Source organism: Silurus meridionalis, chromosome 4 (assembly GCF_014805685.1).
Source record: "Silurus meridionalis isolate SWU-2019-XX chromosome 4, ASM1480568v1, whole genome shotgun sequence".
Taxonomy (NCBI): domain Eukaryota; kingdom Metazoa; phylum Chordata; class Actinopteri; order Siluriformes; family Siluridae; genus Silurus; species Silurus meridionalis.
This window is the reverse complement of record NC_060887.1, coordinates 14,083,050-14,110,624: the sequence shown is the minus strand read 5'-3', so window position 1 is coordinate 14,110,624 and position 27,575 is coordinate 14,083,050. Positions and strand designations below refer to the sequence as shown.

The window sequence follows — 27,575 nt, the reverse complement described above, 5'->3', positions numbered from 1 at the left end:
ATTACAATAATTTGTAACTTCCTATCTGCCTGTATAAGATTTATAGTTTTCCTTAGAAGCACCAGCTTATTCAGAGCAACATAAGGATGATGATGATAATGATGATTAGTAAGAGAAGCACCAAAGGTTTAAAATACAGACATCCTTGGATTCCCTGTGTCGGATGAGATAATTTTTCATGATGTTCCCTATAGATAAAAGTTTTTCATGATATTCTCTACAGATTTTTTTAAATGATCAGATGCCATTCTAGTAAACTTCATAAACATTGTTAAGAATTTAGAAAATACTTTAAACGGTGAGTTTGTAATGGGCAAACAAATATGACAGCAAAGCTACCAAACAGGAACTGATGCTGTATCTTTCAGGAGCAAAATTTTAAGGTAAAACGAATAGTTTAGCAATTAATTAAATAGTCAGCAAGTAGTCAGTTTTTAGCACATTATCACGAAAGCATCGTTTCCTGGGATATGAAATTGTTCCATAATTTGTAGACACATTTCTGAACCGCTGCTTTTCCGTTACTTGTGGCTATTTGGCTCTCAAAAATGCTGCTTGCAGCTTTTATAGTTTTTTTTTATGTTGATTAAAATTAAAAAAGAATGCAATGATTTGTGAATCACATAACCCCAAATTTCATTCACAACAAAGCATTGGAAGCATATCCAGTATTTAAATTGAGGACATTTTTGGAAAAACATTTCAAAAAGGTTAGGATGAGGGCAAACCAAAGACTGTAAAAGTATAAAAATAAATAGCTGGAGGAATTTTAGCAAGTAATTTGGTTTATTGGCAACAAGTTAGTAACATGTTTGGGTATAAAAAGAGTATCTTGGAGCGATTAAGTTTGTCAGAATCAAAGAGGTTTAGAAATGTGTCTTCAAATTATGGAACAGTTTCATATTTCAGGAACTGATGCAGTAACACATTTCTTTCTAGAGCCACCTTCTGGTAAATAGTTGTGATAATGTGCTAAAAACAAGTCAGTGCTAAAAAACTGACTTGTTGACTGTGTAACTGATTGCTAAACTATTGGCTTTACCTTCAAATCTTGTCCAAACTTTACCAGATTTGACTCACACATAGTGACAATCCTGCCTATTTGTTCAACCAGGTCTTCCCAATGACAGCCAGAGAATTCCACCCCTTCCATAGTCTGAACATATACCTATGATGAGTGAAACAACAAATCACACACAATTCCTTTGCCTAAAGTTATGGTTTTGCTTTTCTGCTACTTGTGGCTATTTGGCTCTTGAAAATGCTGCTTGCAGCTTAAATTATTTTTATATGTTTTATAAATAAATAAATAAATATTTGCAAATCACACAAACCCATTTTTTATTCACAACAAAGCATTGAAAGCATATCCAGTGTTTAAATTGAGGAAATATAAAAAATAGTTTCAAAATAGAATGAGGGCAAACCAAAGACTGGAAAAGTATAAAAAGAAATAGCTGGAGGAATTTTAGCAAGTAATTGGGTTAATTGGCAAAAAGTAAGTAACATGTTTGGGTATAAAAAGAGTATCTTAGAGAGGTTGAGTCTGTCAGAATTAAAGATGGGCAGCGGTTCAGAAATGTGTCTACAAGTTATGGATAATAATCCTAAACATAAAATTGTGAAGTCTTTGAAAAGATTATTCGCCACAGTTCATAATATAATCAAAAGATTACAAGAATCTGGTGAAATCTCTCAACAATTTTTAGTGGCTTGATCTTTTGGTCCTCAGGCGACACTATATTGCCCACCCCATTCGTAATTGCATTTTTGAAAAATGAAACTCATTTCTTAGATATTGACCTAGGAGCTGTGTATATTTGAAATATTTTTTCTAAAAATAGCACAGTTTTCCAGCATGTGAAGTGCAGCTCACACAGCTTTGAGCACCTATAATGCTTTTAAAAAGTATTTTAAGTGCCATGTTTGTTTGCATAATGATATTTTCTGTGCCATCCTAGGGTAACCTCTGCCTGGCCACCCCATGAAAAAAGAAAAATCCCTGGCCACTATCAGAAATACCTTTACAAATTTTACAAATTCAGATTTAAGCTCTATCATGCAAAGAAGAAGCCTTATATTACATGATCCAGAAATGCTGCTGTCTTCTCTGAGACAAAGCTCATTTGAAGTGTTTTTTGGTCAGACAAATACATTATTTTTTATTATTTTTGGAAACCATGGACACCACATCTCTGATGGTACGGGGTGGTATCCAGACAGTCTATTCATATTTGAGGAAGGCAATGCTAAATTGCATACTTCATCTATGTATATATCATGTAGTAGAAGAGTCCAGGTGCTGAACTGGCCTGTCTGCAGTCCAGACCTTACACCAATAGAAGATATTTGTTGCATCATAATACAAAAACATTACAAAGAAAACTCAAGACTGTTGAGCAGCTATAATCCTGTATCAGACACATATAGGACTCTTCCTCTTTCAAAACTCCAGCAACTGGTCTTCTCAGTTCCCCGATGTAAATAGACTTTTGGTATAAAAAAAATAAATAAAATAAATAAAAAGAGGGAATGCTGCACAATGGAAAACAGTGACCCTGTGCCAATTGAGATGTGTTAGTCATTAAATTCAAAATGACCTTATTTAAATTTCCTCAGTGAAAAGATTTTATATGTTTTCTGTGTTCTATTGTAAATAAAATGTGTTTATGAGATTTGCAAATCATTGCATTGTTAAAAAAAAAAAAGCCAAAAAAGCCAAAAAATATATTTGCTAAAATATATTGCAAAATATATTTACATAAATATATTTTCTATGTATACACTTTTTTGGCCATTGTTTTGTATATTTTTTTAACTAAAAAATTTTAAAGATATATTTTAAAATCATTTAAAAATGTATTTTATCATTCACATATTTTAATCCGAGAAAATACATTGAACCATTAAGAAAATCTTTATTTTTTTGTCTAAAACATGTACATACAACACGTTTCACAAATCAAACAAGGAACATATCTATATATCTAGTAAGTTATATAAAAAAGAAAATGATATATAAAAATGTACTGCAATCCCCTAAGCTCTGGACACTCTGGGTAACCTCTTCACTGCCACTGTAATAGACAATTTAAAGCGGTGGTTCAACACATACCAACATATAAACATTAATCAATGCACACATCAGTAATGACAAATAGATGCTCAAGCATGCTTGCTTGAAGTACGAGGATGAGTATTGGGTCTTGTAAAAAATTCAATCTGTTCGTCATATAAAGTGATCGAGTCTCCCACGAAAATTGGGACTAAACTGCTTAATGAATATGAAATCTCTTAGATTTCATTGAAATATCTTCATTTGTATTTCTGACTTAAAGTCTTGTGGGTTTCAAATGACATAAGGTTAAGTAAAGACATTTTTATCATTTCTGGGTGAACTATCCTCTTAACTTAATTTTTTTCAGACATTTTTCTTTCAACAACTCTACATCCGAAACGAAATACTTATCTCATATGTATCGATGCACAAATTCCACTTTTTCAAATAGACACAAGTCTGTGTAAGTTTGTGTGTATTTTTTTCAAATACACACAAAGTCCAATACTTTTATTTTTTTGTACTTGCCAATACTGATGCAATATCAGTCCATACCAACTCATATGTATGCATGTATGTGAAAAACAGTAGGTCAACAGAGTAGCAAGTTCAAATTCATGAAATTAAGAAAAGAAAGATTATGAATAGTAGGATGGGATGCCAATGATGCTGGTAAGTCATGTGACAGTAACATCATGGCTAATTTATTAAGTACCAAGTGCAAAGTAAGTTCAAATTCAAATGTAACAACTACACACACAGTACACAAGTTCAGACGCACATCATATGTGGCTGTCATGATTTTCTGACAGAGAAGCAGAATTTGCCTTTTTAAAACACTTTATTATCTAATAATTCGATCTGACTTTCGAAACTGTTTACCTTTCAAATTGCTGTGGATCAGAATCAACATTGGGAAGGCGGCCATTTAAAATAACACGCACCATTGAAGTGGCTTTTTTGGTCCTGCAGGGCAGAAGTCCATTGAGTTTTTATTCCCATTGCATGTACTAACTCTACCTGTGGTTGTGATCACATAAAAAGAGATTTTCAACATACATTATTTTCAAAAAGCCATAAGCCATGTAAAGACATAAATCCCCAGCAAACAGTACTTACATATTATGATAAGTAATACATGATTCATGATGCTGTAAGTATGGTTATGATTTAATGAGAAATATCAATTATAGGTGAACAATCTACCAACAGTCATGTTGAAATCACTAGTAGGCTAGAAATGTTCCTGAACCCTGGTGTGTACAAATATTTGAATGTAAAATAAAATAAAAAAACTAAAAACAATAGTAAAAATGCATAACTTACATTAAGGACATCTGCATTTGATTCCATAGGCTAAAAATAATACAGCAGATAGATATATGTTAGTAATAGTACAGGATAATTGTTGTAAAAATATTAGTAACCTACATTTACAACCTAAATTCTAATATTTGTTGTATGAAATTGTGTTAATTTATTCCCAATTTATTCATTTTCTTTATTTCTGTTTCTTTAACCAATCAAATTTCATCTGATTGGTTGGTCAGAGGGAAACTGTTACAGCCAAGTTCGACTGGCAAAACATGTCTGTAGCTCTGCACATATTAATACATCTGAGTTTTTTTATGCCTGCAAAGAAAGAGAAATGTATTTGTTCTCAGACATACTGTAGGTAGCCCCCACAAGTAGGTAGCCCCCACAAGTAGGTAGCCCCCTTAAAGACAATAACTCTTAGTGTTATTTAGAAAGTCTTATTTGTACTTTTTCTTACTTTTTAAAACACATTGATCTCAAACTGGGAGATCAGTCATGTGCCTCAAACCCATCTCTGTAGTCATCTCTTACAGACACAGACATTCCCATCCACAGAACAGATGTCACATTGCCAGTAACCTCCCTCCCCTGAGTACCCTCCCCTGTTGTCTCAATCTCAAACAGCAGTGGTAGGTGGGCTCTGGAATTGTCAGTCTGCTGTAAGGAAAGCTGACTTTATCATAGGCTTGGCTTTCCATTACACCTTTGACTTTCTGGCACTTACTAAAACCTGGATATCCCCACAGAACACTGCTACACCAGCTGCTCTGTCTTCTGCCTATGCTTTCTCTCACTCACCAAGAGAAACTGGTAGAGGTGGTGGTACAGGTCTACTTTTATCACGAAGATGGTGTTTCACACCTCTCCCTTTGTCTCATCTAACCATGTCTTCTTTTGAATTTCATGCAGTTTCAGTTACCTCTTCAATCAACCTTTTCATCATTGTCATCTACCGCCCTCCTGGTCCCCTTGGAGACTTCCTAGAAGAGATGGACACGCTCCTCAGTACTTTCCCCTCTGACAGCACCCCTCTGACAGTTCTTGGTGACTTCAACCTCCCATCCGACAAACTTCAGTCATCTTGCCTCTTGCCTTTTCTGAATACCTTCTCCTTCACATTTAACAGCTGTCCTCCAACACACAAGGGAGGAAATGTCCTGGACCTGGTTTTCACCCACCCTACTCCAGCAACAGACATGACTGCCACTCCACTTCCAATCTCTGATCATCACCTGGTTTCCTTTTTAATCACTCTTCCTATTCAACCTAAAAATAATTTACATGTCTCTCTTATCTGTCCTAACCTTCACTCTATCTTTCCCTCCTCTGTAGCTCCCTGTACTCTTTCATCTCTTCCTGACCCTGACTCCTTTTCCTCTCTACCCTTAGACGTTGCTACGGACTCCTTCCTCTCATCTCTTTCCTCAACCATGGACCTCCTTTGCCCCTTGACTACAAGACCCAAGAAGAATTCTTGTCCCACACCATGGCTGTCAGACGTTTTACGCAGCAATCAACAAGAACTCAGATCAGCAGAGAGGAAGTGGAAAAAATCACAACTTGATGTAGACCTCTCATCTTACCGTGCACTCCTGACCAAATTTTCTTTGGAGGTGACTTCTGCCAAAACTGCCTTCTACAAGGAAAAGCTTGAGGCCTCTGCACAAGATCCTCGTAAGCTTCACAACATCTTCTCTTCTCTACTCAACCCCCCTGCTGCACCTGCTCCATCCTCCCTGACTGCTAATGACTTTGCCTCCTTCTATGATGAGAAGATTAAGAAAATCTGCCAGACCTTCACTTCCTCTCCAACAATGACTACACAACACAGCCAACAATCCACTACATCTCTGTCAAGCTTTTCAACCTTAACAGAAGATGAGATACTGCAAGTCATCCGATCTTGCAATCCCACCACCTGTCCTCTGGATCCAATCCCTTCAACTACGCTTCAGACCATCACGCAAGATCTCCTGCCCTTCATCTCCACTATCATCAATGGGTCATTAACATCTGGCTATGTACCAACTACCTTCAAGCAAGCAAGGGTCATTCCCATCTTAAAGAAACCTGCTCTGGATCCATGAAACATCAACAACTACAGACAGTATCACTTCTCTCCTTTCTTTCTAAATCTCTGAAACGCACTGTTTTTAACCAACTGTCTGTCTATCTCTCACAGAACAACCATGATCCGAACCAGTCTGGGTTCAAAGCGGCACATTCCACAGAGACGGCCCTTTTGGCTGTTTCTGAGAAACTTCATGCTGCTCGGCCAGCCAAGCTGTCATCTGTACTTATCTTCCTGGACCTTTCAGTAGCATTTGACACAGTCAACCACAAGACACTTTTGTCAACCCTCAAGAGCCTTGGTATCTGTGGAACAGCATGGGAATGGTTTGCTTCCTACCTGGAAGGTTGCTCATACCAGGTAACATGGAGGGGATTCACATCTGCCCCGTGCAGACTCACCACTGGTGTCCCACAAGGCTCTATACTTGGTCCCCTCCTTTTCTCCCTCTATACCCACTCCATTGGTGAAGTCATATCCTCACATGGGTCTCTTATCACTGCTATGCAGATGACACTCAACTCATCTTTTCTTTCCCTCCATCAGATACCACAGCTTCCGCTCGGATCTCAGCATGCTTGTCAGACATATCTTCATGGATGAGTGCTCACCAACTAAAACTCCAGCAAAACAGAACTGCTGGTCATCCCAGGTGATTCATCTCCAGGTCAAGATCTCCAAATAACACTTTACGACTCTCTGCTCTCCCCTTCAGCCACTGCTCGTAACCTTGGGGTAACTATGGACAATGAACTGTCTTTCTTCCCACATGTCGCTAATGTTGCTAGTTCTTGTCGATTTCTTCTCTATAACATCCAAGGGATTTGACCATTTCTGTCCATACAGGCTGCCCAGGTGGTTGTTCAGTCTCTTGTCATTTCAAGACTCGACTACTGCAACTCTCTGCTGGCAGGTCTTCCCCTGAACGCTATTCGTCCAGTGCAAATGATCCAAAACGCAGCTGCACGACTTGTGTTCAATCAGCCCAAGTTTTCCCACACCACCCCACTGCTGCACTCCCTTCACTGGCTTCCAGTAGCTGCACATTTCAGATTCAAAACACTGATGCTTGCCTACAAGGCCAAAAATGGACCAGCACCATCTTACCTCAGTGACCTCATCACATCTCGCACTGCACCACGCTGTCTGACATCCTCCAGCACTGCTCGACTGGTATCACCTTTTCTCAGAATGAGAGGTAGGTACACTTCAAGGCTCTTCTCTGTTCTGGCACCGAGGTGGTGGAATGAACTTCCCCTAGATGTCCGTACAGCAGAGTCCCTGATTATCTTCAAGCGACGACTGAAGATCTACCTCTTCATGAAATACCTAATTTAGCATTTTCCAAGTTTGTAGAATTCGAGTTATATTTATATTAAGTTTGTAATCTTGCGTACCAGTGTAGATTTATTCATTACTAGAGATTTAAAAAAACTTTTGTACGTCGCTCTGGATAAGGGCGTCTGCTAAATGCCGCAAATGTAAATGTAAATGTACTGTACTTAAAAATCAATTTTCCAAAAAACCTAGACATCATGAGGAGAGATCGGCCAACCCTGAAGCTAGCTAGCTTGTCTCAGCCCGGGAAAGGTTTTGCACACCACTTCCAGACCAGTGAATATGAACGGTACCACTGGCTTACAGCCTCCTCCAACTTCTTTAACTTCCTTTTTAGTTTCATTTGTTAAGTTCTTTCCCTTTCTGAGGAGGCAGAATAATAGGATAAAGGCTAAAGTATGTCACATTTGGTCCTGGTGTTAATTAACTACACTAAGATTTTAGTAACCTCTTTAAGTCTACAAGCGCTATAAAGCATAATAAACAAGAATAAAATAGCATTCAATTGATAATAATAATAATAATAATAATAATAATAATAATAATAATAATAATAATAATAATAATTAAATTTAAAAAAAATTAAGAATTAAAAATTAAGAATTAATGTCACTAGGCCATTGCACATGTGCAGACTCACGCATTAACTTACGGATCTTGATGCAATGTGGTATATAATTTATTTATAAGTGATTTCAAAGTAATTTATGTATATAACATAATATTAATTCTGTCCATTATCATTTTAAAAAACACATACCTAATTTAATATTTATTGGAAAAAAGTCAAATACTTTACGTAAACATTTTATTTCAACAACTGGCTCTGTTTTATTTGTAGCCATCTATTTTTTTTTTTGATGTTGTACATAAGATGCATATCTGTTCTTGTACTGTTAACTATTTCACAGTGCAGTTTGTATTTTTTTTACTTTTATTTATTTATTTTTATCAGTTAAATACATTTTAAATAATGGATACTTTGATCTCCATCCTTGTTCTAATGTATGGTTGGAAATGTATTTTCTTGACCTTAAAATATATTTTGAAATATATTTAGGTTAAAATGAAATATATTTTTTACCATATATCCTGTCTGACCTCATCTGTCAAATCAAGTCTAGTCAAGAAGCTTTTATTGTCATTTCAAAAATATATAGCTAATGCAGTATGCAGCGAAATGAGACAACGTTCCTCCAAAACCCTGGTGCTACATTAAACAACATAAAGCTACATAACAGAAAACAAAGTGCTAAGGACTAGTAAGTGCTAGTAACTGTTGCACAGTCCAGATGTGGCAGCACAAATGCTTCGGAACCTCTTCCCCATGGCAAGTGGGTGAAGAGTGTGTGTGATGTGGATGCAGTGTGTGGTGTAAATGTCCTTGATAGAGGGGGAAGAGAATCCGATGATCTTCTCAGCTGTGCCCACTATACTCTTTAGGGTCTTGCGATCAGAGACGTTGCAGTTCACAAACCAGGCAGTGATGCAATTACTCAGGATGCTCTTAATGGTCCCTCTGTAGAACGTAGTCAGGATGGGGTAAGGGAGATCTCAGCCTTCTCAGTAAGTAGAGATGCTGGTGGGCTTTCTTGGTGATGGAGCTGGTGTTGAGTGACCAAATGAAGTTCTCCGCCAGAAGAACACCAAGGATTTTGGTGCTCTTGAAGATCTCCACGGAGGATCCATTGATGATCAGTGGAAAATGGTTGCTCTGTGTTCTCGTGAAGTCAACAACCATCGCTTTAGTTTTGTCAACGTTCAGAGACAGGTTGTTGGCTCTACACCAGGCTGTTAACTGCCAACCTGTCCATCATCACTGCGAACAGGAAAGGGCTCAGAATCGATCCTTGATGCAATCCAACCTCCACATTGAACCAGTCTGTCATTCCTACTGCACACTTAACTGCTGTCACACTGTTCTCATACATGTCCTGAACCACCCTCACATACTTCTCTATACTTCTCCATCAACATTCTCAAAGCAAATAATGCGTCTGTGGTGCTCATCCTTGAGATAAAACCATACTGTTGCTCACAGATGGTCACCTCTTCTCTCAGCCTGGCTTCCACTACTCTTTCCCATAACTTCATGATGTGACTGATCAACTTTATTCCCATGTAGTTACTGCAGGTCTGCACGTCTCCCTTATTCTTAAATATCGGTACCAGCACACTCCTTCTCCATTCCTCAGGCATCCTCTCACCTTCCAAAATCCTTTCTTCCTCCTCTATTTCACAACCTACTTGTAGCGCATAGGCACTGATGATCAGAAACTCTCTTTAACTACACTCTAACTGTATTCTTTCTTCAGAATCACCCCAATACTATTTCTCTTTCTATCCACACCATGATAGAACAGTTTAAACACGGTTCCAATGTTCCTGGCCTTACTCAATTTCCACTTGGTCTCCTGAACACACAACATATCTACCTTTCTCCTCTCCATCATATCAGCTACCTCTCTTCCTTTACCAGTCATAGCACCAACATTTAAAGTGCCAACCTGAACCTCCACTTTCCTACACTTCTTCTTTTCCTGCTGTCTCTGTAGACGTTTTCCTCCTCCTTCGGCCAACAGTAGCCCAATTTTCACTGGTACCCTGTTGGCTAACAATATCTGTGGCGGTCGTTGGTAACTCGGGCCTCGACCGATCCAATATGAATTTCTCTTTTGTAATCCGAATATTTGATTTGGCACATGTTTTACTCTGGATGCTCTTCATAACGCAATCCTCCCTATTTATCCGGGCTTGGGGCCGGCACTAAGAGTGCACTGGCTCTTGCAACCCTAGTGGCTGGGTTATTAATAATAATAATAATAATAATAATAATAATAATAATAATAATAATGAGAGGGCTAAATATAAGACGTTATACATTATACATTATACACGTTGCTACATTTTGCACTTCTGGTAGATGCCAAACTGCATTTCGTTGCGGTGTACCTGTACAATGCAATGACAATAAAGTTGTATCTATCTATCTATCTATCTATCTATCTATCTATCTATCTATCTATCTATCTATCTATCTATCTATCTATCTATCTATCTATCTATCTATCTATCTAATGATGAGTACTCTTATTCTGAAATAAAAGTATATCATTAATTATTTAGTGTTTTATCAATTTCTCTTTTTCAATCTGGAACGGTAAATTAGATAAAATAATACAATAAAAAAAATATTATATGCAGGATCTCACATATCATATATCAGTGATGTCCAGGTGCTTTTTCTAGCGCGCCCTGCCGTTTTGGGAATTCCGGATTATACCAATTCCGGATTTACTTTCACTTTCACTCTCTATCGCGAGCTCGAGCGCTTTTGGTTGCCTCCTCTGAAACAAATGATTTAGTCTGTTTTGTCGAGCTTTAAAAAACTCATCGACAGAATCTATTTTGTTGAAATAATTTGTGTTTAAGTTTAATATAAAATATTTGACAAAATGTCTTCTTTAGACATGAGCCCTGCGTCGAAAAAAGAGGTAAGTTCTAAATTTCCATTTGTCATTGTAGGCCATGAAACCAGTCCTTATCAAACCTACGCTTTCAAGTAAATATCTGCAGTTTAATGTGCCAGCGTTTGTTTTTACAGGTTGATAGCTTTACAAAGAAGCTCACCAGAGAGGTAAAGAGCTGATTCTGTGCAAGATTTTCTTACCAAGTTTTAGTTTAGTGTAACTCTATAGCATTTTCTCTTTCACACAGGCAGAGCTGCTCGTCTCAACTTTCTTCCCTCAGATGATTGCAGATATGGACAACTTGCTCCAGGTGATGTGAGGGGAAAAACTATGCAGGTTATCACAGATATTGTAAAGCAACCAATAACATTTCTGCTGAAAAAATGTCTGCAGGCATCACTGGTTTTGGAAGACCTTTCAGCTCTCAGAGCTCCACTGGACATCCCGATGCCAGACCCCGCCAAAGAGGAGCTTAAAAGAAAGAAGAAAGAAGCGGTAGTTACATTATATTCCGCCCTGAAACACATTAAGTACCTATGTGGAAATATTTGTGAAGTGTTGAACATTTTTTTTAAACAGGTTTCATTCTTGGCTCACATAGGAAACAGCTAGAGCTTCTGTTCTAACTCAACATTTTTATCATCTCTGTGCAATATAATATCCAGAGAAATCCAGTTTAGAATAAATGGCGATGTTCAGATTGAATTAGTTCATTAGTGGGATGTCAGAAATATGCTTTATTAGCTTTACCTTTTATTGAAAAAACTCTTGCATCCAGACAGTAGTTACAACAAGAGGAGTGGGTTGTATATTCTTTGTAAATTGATGTTTGTGCATCACAATCATATTATCACCTTCCATTTACAACACAACTAAAGTTAGTGCAACAACAACTATCACTGACTATACAAAGTATTTGAAGCCCACTCTCCTGAAGTGGCAAAAACTGTCTGTTAGAAAGTGCAGACACTGGAATCTCCATCAATACATATTAAATAATCATCCCAAAACTCATCACAGTTTTATGATTCAGATGTAAGAGTTCAATAAACAGCACTATAGTGTAAGCAAATATAAACTAAGTTAAAATGTACTAAATGTTTTAATGTGCCATCTTTTTACAGAAAAAAGAAAAGGAGGGAAAGAAATCTGATGACAAAGAGGAAGATGAAGGTAAATTCTCTAGCACTATTTTATATATATGTATTTATGTATACTTAAAAAAAATCCATATATATATATATATATATATATATATATATATGGATTTCTTAAAAGTCATTAACACAGTCTATTATTATTTAAATTTGTGATCAACATTTGAACAGTGTACATATTTGGATTCATTTTTAATAAAATGACTGCTTGGTTAAATAAATATATATTTATATATAATATATATACATTTTTATAAAATTTGATCAAAATAAAATAGAACTAATTTAATGCAATACACTTTTATTATATTGATTAAATTGAGTAATCAATTAAATTGGCACAAATTAAATTGATAAAATAAAATGTAATAAATGGAAAAAAATGTATAGCTTACATTTGTTAGACCTCATTTCAGTAATACAGATGTGTATGTAAGTGTGTTTGTATGTTTTACACTTAATATTTAATTTAAAGATATGTTCTACTTAAATGTACCTAGCTAGCTTCTTTAGCGTTTTTCAACATGTGCAAAAGTCATGGGCAAAGTCTTCTCCAGCACATGCCAAAGATTCTAAATGGGGTTAAGGTCTGGACTCTGTAGTGGGTAGTCCATGTGTTAAAATAATGTCTCATGCTCTCTGAACCAGTCTTTCACAATTCGAGCCTGATTAATCCTGGCGTTGTCGTCATGGAATATGCCCGTGCCATCAGAGAAGAAAAAATCCATCAAAGGAATACCCTGGTCATACGGTATATTCAGGTAGTCAGCTGACCTCATTCTTTGGGCACAAGATCTGACCAACTGCAGCAACCCCAGATCATAGCACTGCCCCTACATGCTTGTATGGTAGGCACTAGGTATAATGGGAGTATCAGTTAATCTGACTCTCTTCTTGCCCTGATTGTGCCCGTCACTCTAGAACAGGGTAAATCTAGACTCATCAGACCACATGACCTTCTTCCATTGCTCCAGAGTCTTATCTTTATGCTCCCCAGCAAATTGAAGAATTGTTTTCCAATTAGCCTCACTGATAAATGGTTTTCTTAAGGCTACACAGCTGTTTAGTCCCAATCCCTTGAGTTACCTTCACATTGTGTGTGTGGAAATGCCCTTAATTTCAATATTAAACATAGCCGTGAGTTCTACTGTTGTTGTTTTTTTACAATTTGAATTCACCAAACGTTTTTTCCTCCAAGATGATGGTTTCACACGATCCTTCCAGTTTTTAATAATGCGTTGGACAGCTCTTAACCCAATTTTAGTAGTTTCAGAATTCTCTTTAGATTTTTTTTTTGCTTGATGCATGCCAATAATATGACCCTTCTGAAACAGATAAACATCTTTTACACGACTGCAGGATTCGTTTTCCGACATGGTTGGTTAAGAAATAAGAAGCTGTTCACTGCATTATTTGGGGTTGAATAACTTGTTGCCAGCTAAAACATAATCATCCATGCAGTAATTATCCAGTGGGAGGTTCTTACCTATTTGCTTAGTTAAATCCAGGTGGTGACTTATTTTTTGGACGGGCAGTCTTTCTCTCTCAGTCTCTCTCTCTCTCTCTCTCTCTCTCTCTCTCTCTCTCTCTCTATATATATATATATATATATATACACATACACATACATATATGTTTTTATTCACACACACACACACACACACACACACACACACACACACACACACACTTGTAAAACTGCACCATGTAACCAGGTGTGGTTTAACACACAAATTATCTCCATTGTTTTATATATATATATATATATATATATATATATATATATATATATATATATATATATATATATATATATATATGTTAATAGCTAAAATTATTATTTTGCAGCAGGTCCTCCCTGTGGTCCCATCGCCAGTAATGAAAAAGTGGACAATCTCATTAAAGAGATAAAACCCCACATTCAGACACTGAAGGAAAAACTTAATACAGTAAGAACTTTTAAAAAACCTTTGTTGTGTACATTGACTTGCATAAGTAAACGCAACTCCCCCAACTTTTCCATACATTCTTATATCCTGTTCCTGGAAGAACCCACAATCTGCTTGAGAATAGAACTAAACAAATATAATTAAAAGTGTTTGCTCAGTTGTGGATGCGGCAGAGGGCAGTTAGTGTGTGGCAGAATGAGTGGTGATTCAAGGATATGTGATCCTTGATTTTGCATGTCTCATGTTTGGTAGATTGTTTGGAATTGACAACATTCTAATATATAATAACCCCAGAGCAGTTTTGGTTTAAAGTAAATATTTCAAACATCCTGCAAAGCACTGATGATTTAATGACACACCCATAACCTATAGAAGACCACCTACAAAAGGACAGTGACAGAAAAGAAAGGACAAGTCCAAGATGCAACAAAAAGGCCAAAATTGTTGCTAGACAAATGAGGATAGATTCTTGACGTATAATCCCGATTAAAACATTTTAGTTATGCAAAGCATTGTACACTGCATTAAGCAAGATACAGTTCATTATAAAATGTGATTCGGGAAATGACGTGTTTGATAATCCAACTTATTTGTGTAAGGTTTCCATGTGGGTACAGCTACAAATACCCAGGATTGAGGATGGCAACAACTTTGGTGTCGCTGTTCAGGTAATTTCTTAATTATTTTTATTTTATATTTGATTGAAATAGTGTAATTACTGTAAGGATGACTTTTAAATGAAATGGTTGTAATTCTATAGGAGAAGGTATTCGAGCTGCTTACTAACACCCGCACTAAGATCGAAGGATTCCAGACACAAATTACAAAGTAAGTGATGCTGCTAGAATCATTTTAAAGGCAAACCATACATACATTTCATACAATACCATTTTCAGACCATACAACATACACTGATCATCAGGGCAACACAACAGAGGTGAGGGTGAGGTAGATCTCTAGAAAATTGTGACCTCTGTTGGTGGAGATGGGTATTGTCCCTGCTTAATGTTATAGTGTGTAGAAGAAATGCTTTTTTTTGCAATTTAGATTTTAAAATGTATTCTAGCAAAATGCTCTGAAAAGAGTGAATGATGATTTTTTTTTTGTTTGCAGGTATTACAGTGAGAGAGGAGATGCTGTGGCCAAGGCTTCCAAACAGCCACATGTGGTGAGTTAATTTTTATTGCTGTACATGAGCCCCTAGAGTGTTAATGGAATAAAACACATTTAGTGCCATGCGGTAATAGGAAAATAAAAAAAATAAAAAATAAAAGGTTTGAAGTACCAGTAATCCAAAGTCTCCAAGTTTTTTTTCTCACAAATTTGCTGTTTTATAACAATTTTTTCATTAATCAGACTGACACATTGCACATTTTATCTGTTTAATGTTACATTTATTGTGGTAGAACATTATAACACAATGCCTATTACATGTATTATACAATTTCCAAGCAGTCATTTTCTCATCTCTTGTTTTTCTGCTTGTTGAAGCTAATAAGGGTTGGATTTTTCTTTTGTTACTTAGAAACTGCAATGACACGTACACCTGTTTCCTGAAGATGGTGTTGCAAAATCAATGACACTGTAGATTATCTTGTAAAAGGGATAATATTTACTTAATTGTGATTATGTGCATGAAATGCACACAATCCCCACAGTACGGATAATGAAAATTTTATTTACAAATGAAAAACAGAAATGTAGAAACCCTTAAATTAATTCTGGTGTCAACATTTTAATTCACATTGTTGAATGATGTGCGCAAGTAACATGATTTCAGGAATCTAACACTGCTTATCACCATCTTCATGTTGAAGCAAGGTGGTGGGAGCATGATATAGTTGGATATTGTTAAAGTTATATGGAGTGAATTGTTGCTGTAAAATTGTAACATATTGCTTACCCATAATAACTAGACCACCTTTAATACTTTTTTAAATCAGATATTAGGTTTAGTTTAATCGATTATTTTGTGTCTTCACTTCTGTGTTTCTACAGGGTGATTACAGACAGCTTGTACACGAGTTGGATCAACACCAGTACTGTGAGCTGCGCATGGTGGTTCTGGAGATCCGCAACACCTATGTAAGTTTTTACATTTCAACTTCAACTACAATTTACAATTTCAACTAGTGTTTGACTATTGCATTAACCCAAAATGTTGATCTTTTTTGTTTTTTTTAATCTGTCGATTCTGGTTTTCATTCCAGGCGGTTCTGTTTGATGTCATCAGCAAGAACTATGACAAGATTAAGAAGCCCAGAGGAGATTGTAAAGCTCTTATCTACTGAGAAACAAACACCATCAATGCTTGTGATATTTTTTGCTCAGAATAGAAAAGAATTATCGCATATGAGATTTAATTTTGTGATGCTTTTTTAGGTTAAAACACAAATCAGAGACAGATGTAAAATTACCTTTGTTCATCTTTACACAATAAAGCAGTGGCAATGTGTAAATTCTCTTAATGCTTCATTTTTATTCAGCACATATTCAGATGACGGGTTAAAACGGATTGAAATGTTCTCTACTGTTATACTAGAACATAGAACCTTATTTTAAAACTTTTCAATGAGTTTATGTTTATTTGTATAAGAGATATATGAATTGCATATTGTTAAGGGTTAGAATTAGAATTTTTTTTTTTTTTATTAATGTTGGAATGTTTATACATTTTGTTAAAGACATTGAACTGAACACAAAATAAACAGGGTCATTAAAAAAAAAACAAAAAGAAGAAAAAAAAAAAGACAACGACAATTTGGAGCTCTTATTTTGACGTCGATATAGGAAGATGACCCGGAAATAAACTCAAAACCACTTCCTGATTCAGCAACACGCACATGGTTAGGAAATTTGTTTTTATTTATTACAAGATCTTTTTCTGATCAATGACACTACCGTTCGTTTTCAAGTAGATGAAAATGGGAGATCACGTGGAACTGGTTGTTGGAAGTTATGAGCAGATAGTGTTTGGATACCGAGTGTGTCCTGGCGAAGAGGTAACTTATTTTTTTATTCCTACATTTTCACTTCAGCTCCATCAATTTTAAAATCTAAAAAGTCTAAAACACTTAGGATCGAGATTTTGAAAGGGACATAATCAGGAAGAAAGATAATCAACATCAGCCTACCTTCTCCTACAATGTTAGATTCCTTCCATAAATGTAAAAAAATAAAAACAAAAAGTGTATTGCACTATTCATACACTAAAACATGGGATGTTAGCAATATAATCTATAGTAATAATTATTATTAAATTGTCACATTTATACACCTGTTTGTAGCATTTTAATATTTTCTCAAGTTTACAAAATCAATTATTTCCAAAATATTATATACAGAATAACTGTAAAATAAATAAAACATGGGGTAAAAAGCCTGAAATTGTATATCAGAAACAAAAATTACTATTAAAATTAAATTAAATAAATTAAAATAATGTCCAAATACTAGAGCAGATTTGCTTATTGATAATGTAAAAATATACGTTATTTTATAGCTTCAAAACAAATACTCTGACTTTAAAATGTGCATTCTCCTACTCAAGCATAATACAAGCTTTTCTGTGATCCATGCCTGTAGGAATGGGGATTAGAGCCTGTGTTCACACACCATGCTCATACAGCCAGCCTCTCCACAGTGACGGCCAATGAGCAGTTTGTCGCTACGGGAAGCAAAGATGAAACCATACAACTGTACAACATGAAGACAAGGACAGAACATGGAGCATTATTACACCATGATGGTGAGCAGGCCAAAAGAACAACAGTATAGATCATCACATATCTTTTGGAACTCAAACCGAATGGTGTTGGTAATTAGAATTGAAATGGGTAACGTAGAGAGAGAATAGTGAATGCTTTATGACTGTGTTTGTGTGTAGGTACCATCTCATGTCTGGAGTTTGGTTCTACATCTCACTTACTGAGCGGTGGAGAAGACGGCCTTTTGTGCGTGTGGAGCACAAAGACATGGGAATGTTTGAAATCGATCAAAGCGCACATGTAAGTGTGACAAAGTTGCAGAGATTCTTTTTTTGCAATGCAATGTCATTGGCTGAAATTGTGTGTTTTTTGTGTATCAGGGGTCATGTGACTTCACTTTCATTGCATCCATCTGGTAAACTTGCACTCTCTGTTGGAACGGACAAGAAGTTAAGGTAAAGCTGAATATGTTATAAAACCCATAATTGTGTTTTTTTTTGTGTGTTGTATCTAAAATTTGGATTTTTGCTTATAAAATAAATTACAGAACGTGGAATCTTATCGAAGGAAGGCCAGCGTTCACCAAGAATATTAGGCAAAGTAAGCTTTAATATTTTGAACTGTTTTATTAATTATAAACTTTTTTTCCGAGCATTCAACATGAATGAATTGAATTTGCTTTCTTGTCATTTATACAGATGCACAGATAGTAAAGTGGTCACCAGCAGGAGATAAATACATTGTAGTGGTTAATGATAAAATAGACATCTATGAACTGGAGTCTGCCAACATCATTGGCTCCTTCAGCTTCAGGAAGAGGATTTCATCTGTTAGATTTCTGAAGGTTTGTTTTAGGTTTCTATTAATGATTATTACTGTTGTACTTTAGTTTTCTTAGTTAGTTGCTATGCATACTAACTGAGAATCTTACTTACTTACCTTACTTTTTCTTATTTCACTTACATATTTTACTTAACTTAAAACATTACTTGCCTAGTTATTCATTTGACTTACATACTTAACCAAACCATAATTACTTCATTTACTTACTTTATTCAACCTGTACCTGTTAGTCTAGTTATCTACCTCTCTTATTATTTTACTAAACTTACTTGTTTACTGGTTAATAACCATTCACCCTTGCATGCTCAGTTAAAAAAAATGTTGTAAATGCAAGTTGCTCTTGATAAGTTCATCTGCCAAACTCTATACATGTAAATGTGGTAGCTACTTTACTTATTTTCTTCCTTACTTATCATGCAGTGACTACAGGGGAATACATTTGATCAGTCACACAATAAAATTATGGGAAAGAGTAGTGGAAGCCAGGCTGAGAGAAGAGGTGACCATCTGTGAGCAACAGTATGGTTTCATGCCGAGGAAGAGCACCACAGACGCATTATTTGCTTTGAGAATGTTGATGGAGAAGTATAGAGAAGGTCAGAAGGAGTTGCATTGTGTGTTTGTGGATTTAGAGAAAGCGTACGACAGGGTGCTGAAAGAGGAGTTGTGGTATTGTATGAGGAAGTCAGGTGTGTCAGAGAAGTATGTGAGGGTGGTGCAGGACATGTATGAGGACAGTGGACAGCAGTAAAGTGTGCAGTATGAACAACAGACTGGTTCAAGGTGGAGGTTGGACTGCATCAAGGATCGGCTCTGAGCCCTTTCCTGTTTGCAGTGGTGATGGACAGGTTGATGGACGAGGTCAGACAGGAGTCTCCATGGACTATGATGTTTGTGGATGATATTGTGATTTGTGGTGAGAGTAGGGAGCAGGTGGAGAAGAGCCTGGTAAAGTGGAGGTACAGAGCTGGAGAGAAGGGGAATGAAAGTCAGTAGGAGTAAGACAGAGTACATGTGTGTGAATGAGAGGGAGGGCAGTGGAGTGGTGCAGTTGCAGGGAGAAGAGGTGGAGAAGGTGGAGGAGTTTAGGTACCTGGGATCAACGGTGCAAAGTAATTAAGTGTGTGTCAGAGAAGTGAAGAAAAGAGAGTGCAGGCAGGGTGGAGTGGGTGGAGAAGAGTGACAGTAGTGATTTGTGATAGAAGAGTATCTGTAAGAGTGAAAGGGAAAGTTTATAGGACTGTGGTGAGACCTGCGATGTTGTATGGTTTAGAGCTGAAGATGTTGAGGTTTTGCTGGTAGTGATGAGGATGGACAGGATTAGAAATGAGTTTATTAAAGGGGCCGTGCATGTAGGACGTTTTGGAGACAAGGTGAGGGAGGCGAGATTGAGAAGGTTTGGACATGTGCAGAGGAGGGACATGGGGTATATTGGTAGGGGAATGCTGAGGATGGAGCCACCAGGAAGGAGGAAAAGAGGAAGGCCATGGAGGAGGTTTATGGATGTGGTGAGGGAAGACATGCAGGTAGTAGGGTTGAGGCACATGTAGAGGACAGGGGGGAACAGAGAAGGATGATCCGCTGTGGCGGCCCCTAATGGGAGAGGAAGAATGATCATACTTTAATTATTACTTTACTCATTTGCATACATGTTCTTGTTTATATATATATATATATATATATATATATATATATATATATATATATATATATATATATAAAAAAAAAGTTTTCCAAATTCTTTAATTTGATGGATTTTTGAATAGAAATCTTGATTATATATTAGGTAATATTTAGCTAATGATTTATTTTGGAAGTCCACTTTAGACATTAAACATTAAGCTATCAATCTACTGTTAGCAATTTATTAACAAGTACAAGACCATTAACTTTCTTTTGCTTGCAGGTAGTCCAAGACTTGTTCTGACTCATTTTTTCAGTCTAGTGATACCATATATAATGCAGTTTGTTATTACAGTGCACTAGTTTGTTTAATTTAAAATCAAACATAGAGATATAACACAATTGCCTTGTGTACTACTAGTTCATGGTAATCTCATCTAGTCATCTAATCATTTCATAACATTGCTATGCATTACAATATGCAAGTTTTAAAGAAAACGCTTTGCATATTGCTATATTTTGTGACTCGGTTAACTATGTACATTATAATTTCATCCTGACGCAGAACAATCTACTGGCCATGGCAGGAGATGATGAACATGTACAGGTGTATGATCTCACTTCTGAAAAGTGTATCTTTGAGTTCAAAGCTCATGAAAACAGGTGTGTTTTGCTTTATGTTCTTCGTTTTGCTTATTTTAGCTGTAAAAGAATTTCAACTGAAAAATCCTTAGGTACTTTTTATCCATTAATAGTTACAAGAACTGTCCTAAAACAACTGAGCCCAATTAGGAAATAGCAGCTCTTACAACAGGAGCAAAACATACAGTTACATCTTTAATTCAAATTGAAAATTAATGCAAACACTGAAGACTCCTTCCATAATATCAACAATCGGATATGTTATTAACATGGCCTGTCTGCCACCTTTAAATAAACCCACATTTTTCAGATGCACTGCATTAAGTTATTTGGGTTTGGTGTGGGTTTTGAATGGTTTAACTTTAATTTGAAGATATAATTCATTTTGTCCCTCACACTGTTGTTGATTTGTATGTTTGTAGAGTAAAAGCACTGGACAGCTTTGAGTTGAACGACTTGTGTGTGTTGGTAACTGCATCTAACGATGGATTTATCAAACTGTGGGACTGCAGTACAGAGGTACGATACTACTTCTGTACACCCGTCACTGTGGACGCATAAATGTTCGCAACCATAAAACACTTCTATTTTTACTAAAGTTCTTGCTTACTCGGTTTAGTTAATAACCTCAACCTTCTTTACTTATTTCTGTCTTGCTTTGTATGCTGTTTACTTACTTTTATTACTTAATTAATACATTTACTTTGAGTATTTTTGCCACTTCAGTTACCATTATGCCATAATTTATTTGCTTAATATTTACTTAATGTTACATTATTTAGTTAATTACCACCCTCTTTACAATATTTACTACAGAACTTACTGTACTAATGTAACTTTATTTATTTACCTATTTCTAACTTGCCTTACATGAGTTAATGTGTACTATAATATATTTATAAGTATTCATTTACTTAGTATTGTAATACTGTAAGTATTAATTTACTTACTATACCCAATTGCTGCCTTACTTTACTCACTTTTTGCTTATTTACCCCTTTAATATTAAAGAACAAAGTTACTAAAGCTCACTTATTTACATTATTTGCTCACTCATACCATTCTGTTCACTATTCATTTGTAATTAATATCAGATTAAAACATTTTAAATTGTTAGAATCACCCTAAAAAGACAGGAAGCGTAGTCGCACCTAACACAAAGAAAGTCGATTTACCAAATAAACCTAAACATGTAAAACTTGCCTAAGAATAGCTTTGTATAAAAGGCTCGTTTTAAATGTTTTGTGTTACTTAAGAAGCTGCAGATTTCCAAGTAAGAGAGCAGTTATGGTACAGGACGTGTGTGTAATCTTGTACATGTTGCAAATTCATAATATCTGATTTCTATACTAACAACTCATTCTTCATTTTATATAATAAATGCTAATAGTCCCCCGATGCTTTTTGCTTCCCATGACATTACTATCATAGAACAATATTTCCATATTTATATTACAGGCATATTGATGCATTTATTAACAATATCTTTCATAATGATCCTCTCAGAGGCAGGAAGGAGTGCGCCTGCTAGGAGAGGTGAACACCACCGCTCGAATCACCTGTCTGTCTGTGTGGAAAAGCAGTGCAAAGGAAGAGAAGTCAGACATGCAACCTGCAACTTCTCAATGTATGTTCTAAGATCAGAAATAGAGAAGATCTGAAATGCAGTGCAACTGTAATTATACACTGTGCTATGAATGATTTATATTACTTTTTTTTTCTCCTAGTTGAAAAGCAAGCTCTGTTACCACCCAGAAACAAAAGAGTGAGGATTTATACGGAGGAGGTGGTTGTGGAAGAAGACACTTCGTCAAAAAAACAAGGGAAAAAAAAGAAAAACCAAAAAGTACAATGAGCAGTGTCCTTGCGCATGTCCTGTTTGTTGTAATGAACAGAAGTAACATGTACATTTATGAATGTGTATGTGAATGCAGAAGGACTCATGTTGTCATGCCTTTTCGTTTTTTAGTAATGAATTGCAATGCTTATGAGGGAAAAGTGTAATTTTGAAGATTTTTTTGGCAGATCTGAGATCTATCTCTTTTTTTTTTTGTCTGTAAAAAAATCTTCTTTTTCAATGTATACCTTTCTTCATGTTGGGCCCGATCTCATTCTTTATATTACTAGTTACAACAAACAAGAATCAACTTCATAACATGACATATATTGTTTATAATCTGTTGTAATTGTCATTATTTTATAAAATTATATTTACACAAACTGGAAGAGATACAAAAATAGGACTTTGCAAGTTACACTTTTACTTTTGGGAAAATATATATTCATTTATGCATAATTATATATTGAGGGTATTTTGCTGACACTAGGTCTCATGAGTGTCACAGATTCCTTTAACTTTCAACTTGACAAAAAGATGTTAAACAGACGTAGAGACTTGTCTTAGAGAAAACTTCCCCATGTGGAGTCCATGTGAACACGTTACTATACAATGAGTGCATTAAAGGTGCGTCAAGTAAGAGTTCTTTGTCAAAATGAGTTCTCTATCAGGTTAAGTAGGTGTTTTGTTAACTCCTTTTCACCACTCAAGAACAGAAAACTAGTTTTAGCATCAATTTCAAACCTACTTTATGAAGCACTATGTGACTCATAGTAATTCATGGTAAAGCTCACAAGTGCACTGTCCTCTTTATCTTATTTTAATCTTTCAACGGGGTTAAGCTGGTGAATTAGAGAAAGAAATGCAGACAGAGGCTTTCACTTGTCACGTATACGTATATACAGCACAATAACATTCATTCTTTGCATGTGTAGGCTTGAGCTGGAGTCGGCCATGATACAGTGCCCCTGGAGTGAGAAGGTTAATTGCCTGCTCAAAGGCCCATGAGTGGTGGTATGGCAGTGCTGGGGCTTGAACTCCCAACCTTACTCTCAGTACACCAGAGCTTTAACTATTCATCTAAAAGGTGTTTAACTGTTGTATAACTAGAATATTGAGGAACACAAACATAGGTCATGTAGTGTATCACAATTTCCCAATGGGGTTTCTCAGCCACATGATACTGTGTTTTTATGAGGTCGCTGCTTAAACCGTTTTACTTTGAAATCACACATTTTCCTGGTTTTTTTGTAGCTTTAACATCATTGAATGCTTTATATAAGCCACGTGAAATGAAATTAATTTATCATATATTTTATTAAATATGCTGTATACAGCCTGTTAACTAAGTCTAGCGGACTGTCCGACTTTTATTTTGAATGGTCCTCGTTGCTTCGTTGCTTCTCCTAATGGAGTGCCGCCTGGAGACGAGTTCATCCTGGTAGTTTTGATCTTTACCTTTTCAGGTTTACCTTGCTTTCCGTATTTATGGTGCAATTCAGAGCCGGAAGAATTGTGTTCTGGGCGATTTTAAGTTTGTAGACTGCAGTTTAAATTTAGTTTTTTTGCACTTTGGCATGGCTGTAGATTTGCTCGGATTCGCTTTCGCTGCACTGACAGCAACAGGAGGCATCATTGGTTACATAAAAGCAGGTAATGTTCGACTAACTTCATCTCAACCCACCTGTTAATGAGCCGCCATTGGTATTTACTCAGGGATACGTGCAAATTTTTTTAGAAAATATACGTTATTTTATTGTATTTTATTTTCCAGTTAGTATGCACTGTTTACAAACTTTTCAAGGGAAAAATTAACTAGCGCATGCTCAAACGGCACTCTAGAACTCACTAAGTGACGTCATTGTCTAATTTACATATTCATATACTTGTTTTTCTCATTTGCATATATAAAAAAAGAAAACAGGAATTTTTTTCAGTACAAGAGAAAATAAGGAAGAGGGCTTAAAACGAAAAAACAAAAAATAATAACAACAACAACAACAAATAACACACCTGAAATTTTAAATAATATTTTGTGTAGCATGGCAACCTAAAGGTTCTATCTATCTATCTATCTATCTATCTATCTATCTATCTATCTATCTATCTATCTACCTATCTACCTATCTACCTATCATGTACTTAGCTGGACTTCTCTCTGGTTAAATCAAAACGTTTCGCTACTCTTTCGAAGAGCTTTAGTCTGATGATGAGTAGCAAAACATTTTGATCTAACCAGATAGAAATCCAGTTGCCATGACTCAACTTCCAGATAACCTCACCTGGATGACTGAGAATATTTAGACAAGTTGGCTCTTGGTATCACACAGTATATCACACCTATAAGCAGTTGTCCCTCACCAGGCTCACAGCTCATCATGTGCCATTTTCCAGAATTCGCTGGAAAAGCAAAACTCTCAATACCAGTATATAGAAAGAAATCTTTGTTTGCAATATCCCAGATTCTTTAGAAGGGGTCAGTGTGCAAGTTCAGTCATGATACAGCGCCTGAGGTCAGAGCGCAGGAGTTAGCCACAATACTCCGGCCCTGGAGCAGAAAGGGGTTAAGGGCTTTGCTCAAGGGCCCAACAGTGACAGCTTGATGGTGTTGCGGCTTGATCCCCCGACCTTCCGATCAGTAACCCAGAGCTTTAATTATGATCACTTCCCAGTCTCCATCTTTTAAGCTAAATTTAAAAAGAGTAATAAGAATGTCCTTGAACAGAAAAGTAACAGTTAAGTGATCCTTTTTCAGATTTAGCTTGATATATTATGTTGAAATATATTATTATTATTTATACACTTTTGCTGTAATATAGTAAGAAATGTTTAATAAATGAAATGTTTTTGTTTCTTGTGCTATTTAGTGCGAGTGAGCAGGTAGAATGTTTTAAAGTGTCATGGTGTATACTTGAATAATATATATTTTTAGTATGATGTGTTGTTTTGTTTTGTTTTCTCAGGCAGTGTCATGTCACTAATAGGTGGATTGGTCTTTGGGCTTTTGGCAGCGCTTGGCTCTTTCCAGATGTCTCAAAATCCAAAAAACATCTGGCTTGCCTTTGGTATGTTCTAGTAAACTAATAAAGACACAGTAATGTGTTGATTTTTAATATTGTATCTTATACCACAGTGTGAATTCTCAGATGCAATTGGTCAGAATGTGTTACTTGATTTTCAGTTTATAGCTCGTATAGTTGATGTGGTGAAGTTCATTGTTTAACACTAAGGGAAGGCATTTTTCTTGTTTATTTAAAATATAGATGTAAATGGAATACATAAGCGATGTCATGAATAACACATTAAAGTATAATGTGATGTTTATATAATACATAAAGGCCTGTCAGCATTGACAGATTGCTGTGGTGTAGGAGGAATAAAACATTTAATCACACTTTTCTGTTGAGTTCCATTCTTTGCTTGGCTATGTTCATGGAGAAAAATCGTATTGTAATAAATGTACTGTATTTACCATCGCCAGGGACGTACGGTACGCTAGCGGCTGTAATGGGAGTGCGATTTCTGAGTTCATGGAAAATAATGCCTGCTGGGTTGATGACAGCAGCAAGGTAATTCCCAATTACACTGCCATGTTAAGAATTAAGCTGTGGAAAGTAGCACAGTCAGCATTTTGTGAAAAACTTGTTTTGTTTGATTTCAATCGGTATTTTTATTTTCCCTCTCTGCAGTTTATTTATGGTTTTGAGATTGGGCCTGGGGTTCCTCTGGCCAAGCAAGAAAAACTCATGAACAAGCTGAAAAAAAAAGGAAGAAAACAACCTAGACCAACAAACTGCTTGTTTCGACCATGTTTGTTGGTGAGGACCGAGCAATATGATGATGCCATATTAACATCGTAATACATGCTAAAATCTTTCTACAAAGAGATTGTAGTTTTTGAATATTAAAAAAAAAATTGCAAGCGGAATTTGTTTCAATTTTATTGTAAACTTTAAATTATTATTTTTTATTCCTTCATATCTTTTCTTCCACTATTCATTAACATTTTCATTTTCACACGTTAAATAAAAATTTCTGTAAGAACATGCAGTTTTTTTCTGTTTTTTTTTATGCAGTGGATCCTATTTTTACCCGTTTATCTGTGCTTTCTGTCTATTATCAGATCTATTTATGCTGAATATATCAACAAAAATGATTGAGAAATCCTGATCTCATTGCACTTTGTAATACTTCTTTTCTTTCTTTTCTAATTTTTTATCCTGGTGTGTGTCTACCTGATAGAGTCCTTAATAGCAAGGAAACCTTATATAACCCTATTGTTATTATTATTTTATTATAGCTAAAAATTGTGCATGATGGCTCACAGATTACTGTGGTTTAAGAGGAATAAAACAGTCCAGGATGTCCTGTTATTAGAAAATAATCTTCCTGATGGTGGTAAGAGTTATACTGCTTACTCATCACACCACCGTGTCACTGATGATTTGCCTGAAACATTGTGTTCTGTTGTGTTTTATTCCTCACTTATCTTATAATTATGAAATATTGTATGTTTAAAAGAGGTAATAATCTGATAGCTTGTGCTTGTCAGTCTTATTTGGA

The 27,575-nt window shown here is 35.9% G+C and overlaps 3 protein-coding genes and 1 long non-coding RNA gene across 5 annotated transcripts; 3 read left to right on the top strand and 1 right to left on the bottom strand.

Moving 5' to 3' along the window:
- Nucleotides 1–3,016: 3,016 nt before the first annotated feature.
- Nucleotides 3,017–11,521, bottom strand: LOC124384911. Its single transcript, XR_006925649.1, has 4 exons — nucleotides 11,455–11,521; nucleotides 4,385–4,414; nucleotides 3,941–4,078; nucleotides 3,017–3,077 (listed from the first exon to the last, which is right to left on the bottom strand). It is a non-coding gene; the product is annotated as an uncharacterized LOC124384911 (long non-coding RNA).
- On the top strand, nucleotides 11,077–16,822 carry psme1 (proteasome activator subunit 1). Of its 2 annotated transcripts, none has more exons than XM_046847895.1 (11): nucleotides 11,077–11,278; nucleotides 11,389–11,421; nucleotides 11,502–11,564; nucleotides 11,648–11,749; nucleotides 12,379–12,427; nucleotides 14,263–14,360; nucleotides 14,960–15,028; nucleotides 15,121–15,188; nucleotides 15,474–15,528; nucleotides 16,359–16,445; nucleotides 16,571–16,822. In XM_046847895.1, exons 1-11 carry the CDS (start codon nucleotides 11,240–11,242, stop codon nucleotides 16,649–16,651), a joined length of 744 nt encoding a protein of 247 aa, XP_046703851.1. In that variant the 5' UTR covers nucleotides 11,077–11,239; the 3' UTR covers nucleotides 16,652–16,822. The 2 variants fall into 2 exon arrangements, with proteins under 2 accessions (XP_046703851.1, XP_046703850.1); XM_046847894.1 differs by having other exon boundaries at nucleotides 14,260–14,360.
- A 320-nt stretch (nucleotides 16,823–17,142) lies between these two features.
- On the top strand, nucleotides 17,143–23,654 carry pak1ip1 (PAK1 interacting protein 1). Its single transcript, XM_046847891.1, has 11 exons — nucleotides 17,143–17,206; nucleotides 17,279–17,362; nucleotides 17,946–18,108; nucleotides 18,247–18,367; nucleotides 18,448–18,522; nucleotides 18,615–18,667; nucleotides 18,766–18,911; nucleotides 21,099–21,196; nucleotides 21,598–21,694; nucleotides 22,682–22,802; nucleotides 22,903–23,654. Exons 1-11 carry the CDS (start codon nucleotides 17,204–17,206, stop codon nucleotides 23,028–23,030), a joined length of 1,089 nt encoding a protein of 362 aa, XP_046703847.1. The 5' UTR covers nucleotides 17,143–17,203; the 3' UTR covers nucleotides 23,031–23,654.
- A 746-nt stretch (nucleotides 23,655–24,400) lies between these two features.
- On the top strand, nucleotides 24,401–27,058 carry tmem14cb (transmembrane protein 14Cb). The gene is made up of 4 exons (XM_046847898.1): nucleotides 24,401–24,665; nucleotides 25,976–26,077; nucleotides 26,494–26,581; nucleotides 26,702–27,058. The coding sequence occupies exons 1-4, from the start codon at nucleotides 24,590–24,592 to the stop codon at nucleotides 26,760–26,762; spliced, it is 327 nt and encodes a 108-aa protein (XP_046703854.1). The 5' UTR covers nucleotides 24,401–24,589; the 3' UTR covers nucleotides 26,763–27,058.
- Nucleotides 27,059–27,575: the final 517 nt, after the last annotated feature.

Excerpts from the sequence above, each read along its gene's own strand:
- tmem14cb (XM_046847898.1), top strand. The coding sequence starts at position 24,590 with ATGGCTGTAGATTTGCTCGGATTCGCTTTCGCTGCACTGACAGCAACA. Across the intron at positions 26,078-26,493 it reads AAACATCTGGCTTGCCTTTG|GGACGTACGGTACGCTAGCG; the intron begins GTATGTTCTAGT and ends TACCATCGCCAG. Across the intron at positions 26,582-26,701 it reads GGGTTGATGACAGCAGCAAG|TTTATTTATGGTTTTGAGAT; the intron begins GTAATTCCCAAT and ends CCCTCTCTGCAG.
- pak1ip1 (XM_046847891.1), top strand. Across the intron at positions 17,363-17,945 it reads GAGTGTGTCCTGGCGAAGAG|GAATGGGGATTAGAGCCTGT; the intron begins GTAACTTATTTT and ends CCATGCCTGTAG. Across the intron at positions 21,695-22,681 it reads TGTGGGACTGCAGTACAGAG|AGGCAGGAAGGAGTGCGCCT; the intron begins GTACGATACTAC and ends TGATCCTCTCAG.
- psme1 (XM_046847894.1), top strand. The coding sequence starts at position 11,240 with ATGTCTTCTTTAGACATGAGCCCTGCGTCGAAAAAAGAG. Across the intron at positions 11,750-12,378 it reads AAAGAAAGAAGAAAGAAGCG|AAAAAAGAAAAGGAGGGAAA; the intron begins GTAGTTACATTA and ends ATCTTTTTACAG. Across the intron at positions 15,029-15,120 it reads ACTTTGGTGTCGCTGTTCAG|GAGAAGGTATTCGAGCTGCT; the intron begins GTAATTTCTTAA and ends GTAATTCTATAG.